The sequence below is a fragment of the Mesoplodon bidens genome, assembly GCF_964165515.1.
Source record: "Mesoplodon bidens genome assembly, chromosome: 9".
Classification (NCBI taxonomy): Eukaryota; Metazoa; Chordata; class Mammalia; order Artiodactyla; family Ziphiidae; genus Mesoplodon; species Mesoplodon bidens.
Genome location: NC_138166.1, coordinates 52,637,359 through 52,647,809, shown reverse-complemented (window position 1 = coordinate 52,647,809; position 10,451 = coordinate 52,637,359). Strand labels below are relative to the sequence as shown.

General features: G+C 36.3%; 1 protein-coding gene across 1 annotated transcript; it reads left to right on the top strand.

Annotated features, from left to right (window-relative positions):
* The first annotated feature begins 2,554 nt into the window (after nt 1–2,554).
* Nucleotides 2,555–8,816, top strand: STEAP1 (STEAP family member 1). The gene is made up of 4 exons (XM_081244774.1): nt 2,555–2,701; nt 4,850–5,362; nt 6,195–6,359; nt 8,455–8,816. Exons 1-4 carry the CDS (start codon nt 2,618–2,620, stop codon nt 8,710–8,712), a joined length of 1,020 nt encoding a protein of 339 aa, XP_081100900.1. The 5' UTR covers nt 2,555–2,617; the 3' UTR covers nt 8,713–8,816.
* The last annotated feature ends 1,635 nt before the right edge of the window (nt 8,817–10,451 follow it).

Here is a 10,451-nt window from a genome sequence, read left to right as displayed (position 1 = left end):
GTTCTGGCTTGCCGCTTGTTACCTGCCGCTTGGTGTCCCTGCGAGGCCGGGCACCGGCTCCCAGCATCGGGAGGAGTGTAGGGGGTTGCGAGCCCTCCCAGGACTGAAGCAGCGGCGCTTCGGGGCGAGCGCAACACAGTTTGCCCCTTGCGCGCCGCTCTGGGACACGCTGCCTTCCAGCGAGCTCTCCGCGGAGCACACCGCTCCATTGTGGCTGGTCCAGGGGCTGGGAGCCGGGGACTCACAGGAAAGCCTTTTCTCTGGGGACTCAAGGGATATGATGAGTTATTAAGTGTGTCCTTAGGTTGGGTTCTGATGGCAAGCTTTCCAACTTGGCAAAATCGCCACGAGTTTGCATAGTATTGATGAATGATTGGTACACGTACTACTTAAAACCGTGCAACTCGTCTTCAAGTCTCCTAGTAACAGAGAGTTTTCATTTTAAGTCCTTGGAACATTAATCCGACTCTTTCAGGATCTCAGTTAGGATTCAGGTTCCCTCCAAATAGTCAATCAAGGCTTTATATGTGTCAGGTGTGAAATCCACTGGAAGGAGTTTGTAGACATAAAATTTACGAACACTTCCAAATTCCTGACTTTGTTCTTTTTGTAAAAAAAAAAAAAAAAAAATCCTTATTGAATAAAAGGTCATTCGTTTAGCACACGGAGGAAGCAAGGCCTAACAACACAGCCCAGTGAAGAAAAACATCTCCCCTTCACATAGTTAAATGTGGTAAAGTAAGTCTGCAGTTAAAAGTATAGAAGATTTGGAAATGCAATGCAACTGACCATGTATCCCAGTCACTGAGTGTCTTCATATTCCAAATTCTTCAACATAAACATAAGTCAGTTGGACTGTGTCAATATTTAGCAGGAACTTCAGGTCCTGGTACAGCACAATGGAACAGTCACATCAGAAATAGGCTTTGCTTTTTAATGGAGAGGAAAGAGAACTTTGGCTCAAATTCTGGAGTTCCTAACATCTGAATACTGTGTCGTTTCCTGTTGTTTTTGTTGATGAAACAATTTTGTTGTAGAGTTTAAATTATATATTTGGTTAATGTCTGAGGGAAACCAACATATTTTATTTGATATTTTATTTTCTTGGCTTCAAGGTACAAGGTGGACTGTGGGCGACACAGTCAACAAGCTCCCTAACTGCCTGGGGTTTTTCCTTGGCTTTGCTCTTCAGTATGGTCTCCCTACCATGTGGACGAATGGTTGGATACCTCTCCAGGGCCACTCTGGCTTTTCACCCAGATTCTGTGCAAAGTGGCCCTCAATCAGCAAATACTACCAACTTGCTAGATGCTCCAGGACCAGGTCCTGAAGAGAGCCCTCACCCTTCCCATGCCACCATCTGTCCATAAAACTTTGTCTTCCTTTCCAATGCATTGCACTACCATGCGGTCAGTTCTTGAAATGTCTGCCTTCTCTCCTAGACTTTAAGCTTTTTGAAAGCAGAGTCTCCATCTCATTTAACTTTATATTCCCACTGCCTACCTGGCTGTTCACAGTATAGTTAATGACTTAATATTGAAAAAGTGTAGATTTGTATGTTAACATCTTTGCCATCCTGAAACTCACAGTTAACACATCTCCCAAGCATGGTGAATTATTTCTTGCATTTGATTACAGTAAGTAAAATTTGTATTCCTAGGCATATACACACCCCCAAATTACTATATTAATAATGTTGGTTAAATCACCAAATGATTTGGAATAATACTTCTTAAGCAAATAGAGTGTACAACCCCTCCAGAGCAGACACGAAATCTCATTTCTCTTTTTCCTCCTCAATGTCTGTCATAGATTTGAGTTCATAGATACTTGAAGATTGGCATATGCTTTACTCAGAACTCTTTCAAATGCCAGTGATATACACCTCACTCAAACTAACTTAAGCAAAATAGGGATTGTATTGGCTTGTGTAACTGAAACATTCAGGATCTGGTCTCAGAAACTCTAAATATTTCAATATGCCAGGACTCTTCTGTGGCACTCCTAAAACACAGCCTTTCAGTCCTTTGTGCTGCTATCAGCGTTCACCTTACCAAGAGTGTCTATTCTGATCATTTTCTGAAACTCAGAGTACATTTCCCCATAAAATCATTTCACCATTATTTCAGATTCCAGTGTCAACCCCAAAAGTCTATTAAACACAACTTCCTGGAGTGTAATCTTATACCAGCAAACTCCAACCTCCACTGACAACATGGTTACTCTCAGAAAACTACATTCCTAATTCTATTTACCTTTGAAGGGAGTTGACTTTCCTCCAACTGAGCACCTGGAGTTAAAGTCTCCTGAAATAAAAGGCAACATCTGACCCTTTGAATTCCATATAGACACCTGGGTCATTCACTGCACTGATAGTTGGACAAAGAAAAACACTATTGACACAAGGGCACTTGTTTGAATTCTTACAGATTATAATGTGAGGTTGAGTCAATCAGTCTATATTTTAAATTGCATTTTATCTGCCACTCTAGCCCTTATATGAGTAAATTTTTCATATTGCCCTATCACACATTAATATCATAAATAGCATAGATGCGAAGAAGATAATTATTTTTATTTGCACAGGTGGCTGAGGCCATACTATTTTATAGAATTAATGGAGAGCAGACAAGACATCACAAACCAAGAAGAACTTTGGAAAATAAAGCCCAGGAGAAATCGAGAAGAAGATGGTTATTTGGTAAAATAATAATAATAATAAATTAATTAATTAAAATCTATAAATAATTCAAATGCTGTTCTGTATCTCCTAGTGTTATAAAAGTGATTTTCACCTTAGTCTGCTGATATCTTTACTCTGATTCCTGGCACTGATACTGTGATGGCTAAAGGGCAGTGTGGGCTATGAGAGGAGTTGTACCTTGACTGTCATGGACTTAGCTGAATAACCTTGAATAAGTCACTGAAAATCCTGGGTCTTGGTTTATCTATAAAGTAAGAGAGTTGGACCAGATCATCTCCAAAGCCCTTCCAATTCTTTCTAACATTCTGTGGGTCTAAGTTTTTTGAAAAAGTCATCGATGCCCATATAACAGTAGTTTTGTAAACTGTTTTTTTCATAGGCTCCATGGCAGCTTACCAAGAGATCACCAAGTTAATTGACGATTCACTGTTTAACCAAATAAATTCAACTTTGGAATAAGAATCATTTGTCACACTTTTGTCCCACATCAAGATTAAATGTTTCTTACTAAATTATTTGACTGAACAAGTGGTGGAAAATTCTGCTTCCAAACTCTTTTTACCTTTCTAACTGATCTCAACTACAGTTTTAACAGAAAGTATTTATTTTATCTTAATTATCTTAATAGGAAAAATAAGGTAGTACAAGTACATACTGTCTAAAATAAGTGTGCATAAAATAAAATCATTTTCATTTTTCAAGTGAACTGTCTTACTTGCTGTTCCATGATTCTTCACCCATAACCAGAAAATTGATATCCATTGATTGTTTTAACATGCAGAGATGGCAGAAGCTGTATAATGCTCAACTCCCTTCTAAATGGAGTAATTGGAAAAGGCATTGGATATAATAGTGATTTGTTACTGAAAGTAAAAGTCAAATGGCAAGAGGTCATTTTTAAACACTAAAAATTACAGAGAACTATGCGAATTAAAGTTACTCTGCATAAAATGAGGAAATGAACAAGATAATCACTAACATCATTCTGAGCATTAAAATGTTATGGGTCTACATATAGAGCTATAAGAAATTAGAAATAACATATTAGGTGAGAAAGTAAATTTATTCATAAAGTAACACAGTATGAAACACTCTGCTGTAAGTTCTTATTTTGAGGGTTTTTTCTTTAATTTGCTGCTATATCAGTCAGTTGGGGAAGTGACGTAATATTCAGTGCAAACTTCTTTTGAATTGTTGACTACCTAGAAATGCAACTGGGTAAAGAAATATAACTTTCTCAGGAAATAAATCATCCCTGTGGGATTTAACTAATATAGCCTTTGTACCGTTTTAATAGACTATTTGTCTATTAGTACTTATACAAATGAGATATTTTATGAATATGAGACTACATGATGGGGGGAGGGATAAGTTGGGAGATTGGGATTGTCATATACACACTACTATATATAAGATAGATAACTAATAAGAAACTACTGTATAGCACAGGGAACTCTACTCAATACTCTGTAATGTAATGACCTATATGGGAAAAGAATCTAAAAAAGAGTGGATATACATATATGTATAACTGATTCACTTTGCTGTACAGCAGAAACTAACACAACATTGTAAATCAACTATACTCCAATAAACATTAACTTAAAAAACGGCTACAAGGTGGAATTTACATATTTTTATCTAATAGTAATGACTACATTATTCCTGTTCCTTTGTACTTGAATGAATGGAGTTTGCAGAGAGTTGTCCAGTAACCAAAAGAAATTATAAAACAAATACAACTATGACTACTTACAAGTGTTATTATTTTTACCAAAGATGGCTGGATTTTTTTTTAAGTTTTTCAGTTTTTGTTTCCCAGTTGCATTATTTCATTCTTTTACACTTTCAAGATAGAAACACAATGGTCTGAGCTCTAGTGGAGGTATCTGAAGCATGTATTTCTTTTGACTTAAAGAAAAATGAGTAATAGAAATTATGGAGAACCCCCAGTAAGGTAGGATAACTAAGTATACCTTTGATCATTGCCACGTAGTTTATGCCACCTTCCACTAACCAGTATCCAAAAGCAAGGTTCAGAATGTCCCTTTTTACTGATAAGTACAATGAGCAGTAAGTAATTAGTCTGAGAGACATCCCATTGTTTTGTTCAGTTTTAAGATGTTCATTTTCTTTCCTTTGTAGAATAAGGATTCAAGAGAGACCAGCGCACCGAAAAGACCTGTGCTTTTGCACTCGCTCCAAACAACCCACTGTGATGAATTTGGTTGCCCCCCAGAGCTACAGCACAAACAGGAGCTCTTTCCAAAGTGGCGTTTACCAATTAAAATTGCTGCTATCGTATCATCTCTGACTTTTCTTTACACTCTTCTGAGGGAAATAATTCACCCTTTTGTAACTTCCCATAAACAGTATTTTTATAAAATTCCAATCCTGGTCATCAACAAAGTCTTGCCAATGGTTTCCATCACCCTCTTGGCACTGGTTTATTTGCCAGGCGTGATAGCAGCAGTTGTGCAGCTTCATAATGGAACCAAGTATAAGAAATTTCCACATTGGTTGGATAGGTGGATGGTAACAAGAAAGCAATTTGGTCTTCTCAGTTTCTTTTTTGCTGTACTGCATGCAGTTTACAGCTTATCCTATCCAATGAGACGATCCTACAGATACAAGTTGCTAAACTGGGCATATCAACAGGTAGGATGACATTACTGACAATATCACTAAACTATAAAGTCTAAGTCTCCGGGCTCCCCTGGTGGTGCAGTGGTTGAGAGTCCGCCTGCCGATGCAGGGGACACGGGTTCGTGCCCCGGTCCGGGAAGAACCCAAGTGCCGCGGAGCGGCTGGGCCCGTGAGCCATGGCCGCTGAGCCTGTGCGTCCGGAGCCTGTGCGTCCGGAGCCTGTGCTCCGCAACGGGAGAGGCCACAGCAGTGGGAGGCCCACATACCGGAAAAAAAAAAAAAAAAAGTCTAAGTCTCCTAACAAATTAACTGTTTCTTATTTTAAATCAGTACCCCAAACCTCTGTTGAAACCCTGTGTTGAGAAAATAATCTGCTTTTTAAAAATTTTTATTATAACTCTTCATTGGGGCTTGGTTGTATAATTCTACTTTGAGGAATGTTTTCTGAGCTGAAAACAGTAAACTACAACTTTAACAACATAAACAACTATTTTGTTCATGGACCAAGCCACATTTCAATCTTCTACCACCCTCACAAGATTTCTTTTTAATGCTAATTTTTCCTATTTTCTGCTTATTTACCATATATGCACACATATGACAATTCTAACCAACAAATAACCATTATATAAATTAATAAAACATTATATAAATTTTGTGTTCGAGGAAAAAGATCAATAGCTCCTATGTCATTTCTCTTAGAGAAATGCAAAAATAAAGTCATAAATTTGTGGAGGCCCCTAGTTAGCAGGTCCTCCATAGTAGAGGGAGCGTAGAAGGAGGTTCTTATACTGGAAACAAGTGTTGTTTGCATTTTTTCCTTCCTCTTTTCACCCTCTCTTAGGTCCAACAAAATAAAGAAGATGCCTGGGTTGAGCATGATGTTTGGAGAATGGAAATTTATGTGTCTCTAGGAATTGTGGCACTTGCAATACTGGCTCTGTTGGCTGTGACATCTATTCCATCTGTGAGCGACTCTTTGACATGGAGAGAATTTCACTATATTCAGGTAAATTATATATAAAAAACACTCTGGTCCCTCAGAGAGGTAAATCTTCTTTTTAAGCTTATAATATCCTCAAGTATATTGACTTTACCCCATAAAAAAAATAACAGATGGTTTTCCAATAGCAAAGATCTCACACTTGTTCCAATTAAAAATGTGCTCTCCTATCATTTTTCCTTCTTGCTGATAAATAGGAGAGGTGTTTTCTAGACATATATAAGAGGCATTACTCAAAGAAAAATATTATTTCTAACATTTGAAGCTTGTTGGACAAGCTTTGGACAAAGCTGTCTATCTAATAACAACAAATGTAATATTTTAGAAATTCAATATTGTTTTCCTAGTTCTCCAAAAGTAAAAAAAAAATTTTGCCTATCCTCTGATTTTATTCATGCCTTTTAAGTTACACAGCTTTGTACTCTCCTCCTTGAAATATGGAGTTTTATCTACCAAAGGTATTGTAATATCTAATTTTAAAAGTTTCTTTTTCCAAGTTACATTTTATGTAGCTTATTCACTTGAAGTTTCTCAATATTCCTGGAATTCAAAACTGTCTCAGATTTACTGAGGTTAACTTCCTAGTGGTAGATTACACCCTAGAAAGAACAATGGGATCCATGTCTGACAAGATTCAAAGGACTAAACTTAATTCAGTCCTAAGCGCTGCCAAGATTTTTTAAATTATATACATAGCTTTAACTTTTATGGGTAGACATCTTTGGAAATTCCCGCAAAGTCAGTTAATCCTCACTATCCTTTGTACACACCCATGCATATACTCCAACAGACACCTTATCAGGACATCTTATTAAGCTGGAAAAAATGTCTCCATCTGAATTATTTGAATGTGGTTTAGGGATGGTGCCACATTTTCCAGGTGCAATATTTGCTGATTTTGTAGGTTTAGCTTGATAGCCATTGGAGTTGTCTGTTCCTCATTAAATAACTCTCTTCTTACATTGCTCTGCCTGTCACACATATGCTGTGCATCACTTTACAGATTTAATTACAAATTCAAGTGCTGTATCTTGACAACCCAACCCATTCCACTCTGTGTACAATACCTAGCCCATAATATGTATACAATACACATTTGGTAAATTAATCTTCAACAGATTACATATATTTTTCAATTAATAATCTAGCAACTTTTCATTTACAATCCAAGAACTGGCTACTCTATGATTTACCTTGGAGATTTATATCTGAAAATATAAACTTAGCTATTTGGTTGTATTCATTGGGGCTTACTGCTGAATAATTGTGAGTTGGATTCATTCTGACAGTCTAGTGAACATTTCCTGTAAAGTGAATAGAAGTCAGAAGATATCTAGAAGAGATATTGCCAGAATTCCATAAAACTACATAGGTGAACAATTCTTTTTAAGTAACTTTATCTGGATGGTGCCAAGTATCCCAATGCAAGCTGATATTTTTCTTCACATCTCCATATCTCTATGTTTTGTTCAAACATTGAAATAATTGTTGGTATTTTTCCACTTTATCAAAATGTTTGTTTTTTTAACAAAGACCAAGCTCATTCACTTTAGTATTAATATACCAAAATCACAGTCAATCACTTTAGTTGCCTTTGTAATTGATAAAGATCACTAATATCAAGTTGATTTTTGCACTGATCTTCAGTCAACCCACCAATATTTATTGAGCACCTAAAATGTGCACAGCATTGTGTTGATTCTGCAGGGGTCCTGTGATGAGTAAGACAGAGTCTCTGACTTTAGGTGTCTCTTGATAAGCAGAATTAAGGCAAATGCACAAGAGACAAAGCATCATAAAATACATGTCATAAGAGAGAAGAACAAGGTATGGAGAAAGGGAAGGCAATGTTATCGATTTTCTGAGACCAAAAGGAGAATGGTTGTGAATTTTCTCAACTTAGATAGCCTGGAGACAAAGGCATTACCCACATGTAAAAAGAGTGGAAATATATGAGTGGACATTGTCGAGAAACGTAATAGGAAAACAAATGGAGATGAATGGAAGAATTTCCAAGCAACAAAACAGATCTAGATGATATAGGATGGAATAAACTCTAAATGAACCAATCTCACCAAGATAATTCTTTTTTCTTTTTCAGAGCAAACTAGGAATTGTTTCCCTTCTGCTGGGCACAATACATGCATTGATTTTTGCCTGGAATAAATGGGTAGATATAAAACAATTTGTATGGTATACACCTCCAAATTTTATGATAGCTGTTTTCCTTCCAATTGTTGTCCTGATATGCAAAGCCATACTACTCCTGCCATGCTTGAGAAAGAAGATACTGAAGATTAGACACGGTTGGGAAGATGTCACCAACATTAACAAAACTAAGATGTCTTCCCAGTTGTAGAATTGCTGTTTACACACATTTTTGTCCAATATTGATATATTTTATCATAAACACTTCAAATTTGTATTTGTTTAATAAAATGACCACTTGAGGATTTTAACCTATCTCTTTGTTTATGGGTGATGTTTGAAATATGTGTATTTCCTTGCAGATTTGATTCAAAGCGAGAAGTTAAATAACCTTTATCACATTCTCTATGTTTAGTAAAGCTGAGCATAAAAAATAATCATATCTGCTTTGTCAGACTACATAGCATTATAAATAATAAAAGGCCTTGAAATACCAGTCCTTGCCACTCCTTAAAAGTTATCATGAACCATGAAAAAAAGATATTATCTGATGGCCAACAGGCACATGAAAAATTGCTCAACATTGCTAATTATTAGAGAAATGCAAATCAAAACTACAATGAGGTACCACCTCACACCAGTCAGAATGGGCATCATTAAAAAGTCTACAAATAACAAATGCTGGAGAGGGTGTGGAGAAAAGGGAACCCTCCTACACTGTTGGTGGGAATATAAGTTGGTGCAGCCACTGTGGAAAACATTATGGAGGTTCCTCAGAAAACTAAAAATAGAATTACCATATGATCCAGCAATCCTATTCCTGGGCATATATTTGGACAAAACTATAATTCAAAAAGATACATGCACCCCAATGTTCATTGCAGCACTATTTACAATAGCCAAGACATGGAAACAACCTAAATGTCCATCGAGAGATGAATGGATAAAGAAGATGTGGTACATATATACAATGGGATACTACTCAGCCATTAAAAAGAACAAAATAATGCCATTTACAGCAACATGGATGCAACTAGAGATTATCATACTAAGTGAAGTAAGTCAAAAAGAGAAAGACAAACACCATATGATATCACTTATATGTGGAATCTAAAATATGACACAAATGAACCCATCTAGGAAACAGAAACAATCACAGACATAGAGAACAGACTACTAATTGCCAAGGGGGATGGGGTTGGGGGAGGGATGAAGTGGGAGGTTGGGGTTAGCAGATATAAGCTTTTTTATATAGAATGGACAAATTAAAAGGTCCTACTGTATAGAACAGAGAACAATATTCAATACCCTATGATTTTAAGGAAAAGTTTGATAAATTGGACTAAATAAACAGTTGTCAAAAGATACCATTAAGAGAGTGAAAATGCAAGCTACAGGGTGGGAGAGAATATTGCTACAAAGGGGTCATATCCAAGATATGTTTAAAAACAAAAAAACTCCCATTAAAAAAAATACCCTATGATAAACCGTAATGGAAAAGAATATATATATATATATATAAATTATATATATATATATAACTATGAATTATTTTGCTGTACAGCAGTAATTAATACAACATTGTAATTAATACAACATTGTAAATCAACTATACTTCAATTTTTTTAAAGTTTTTATCTGAATCTACCACACTAGTATATCCAATGTTTATGATCGTTGTTAAAGAACTTTCATTTTCCCATAATGGAACACCCATCTCAAAAAACACATGGATTATGACTACACAAGTAAAGCAATAGAATAAGATCAGATACACATCCAGGCAAAATAAAACTCAGGTTTTCCAGGAGAAAAGGTAAATTCAGTTTTCTACATCTGAGTTATGTACAACTCGGTTGAACTTACCTTAATACATTGGCCAAAGCATACCATGAACCAGGTCATCAGAGAGCAAACTATACATCAACTATCAGGGCTTGCTAACCCAAC

What these genes read in the sequence shown, in the direction of transcription:
- STEAP1 (XM_081244774.1), top strand. Translation starts at nt 2,618, where the DNA reads ATGGAGAGCAGACAAGACATCACAAACCAAGAAGAACTTTGGAAAATA. An exon ending in GAGAAGAAGATGGTTATTTG is followed by an intron (nt 2,702 to 4,849) that starts GTAAAATAATAA and finishes TTTCCTTTGTAG; the next exon opens with AATAAGGATTCAAGAGAGAC. An exon ending in TAAACTGGGCATATCAACAG is followed by an intron (nt 5,363 to 6,194) that starts GTAGGATGACAT and finishes ACCCTCTCTTAG; the next exon opens with GTCCAACAAAATAAAGAAGA.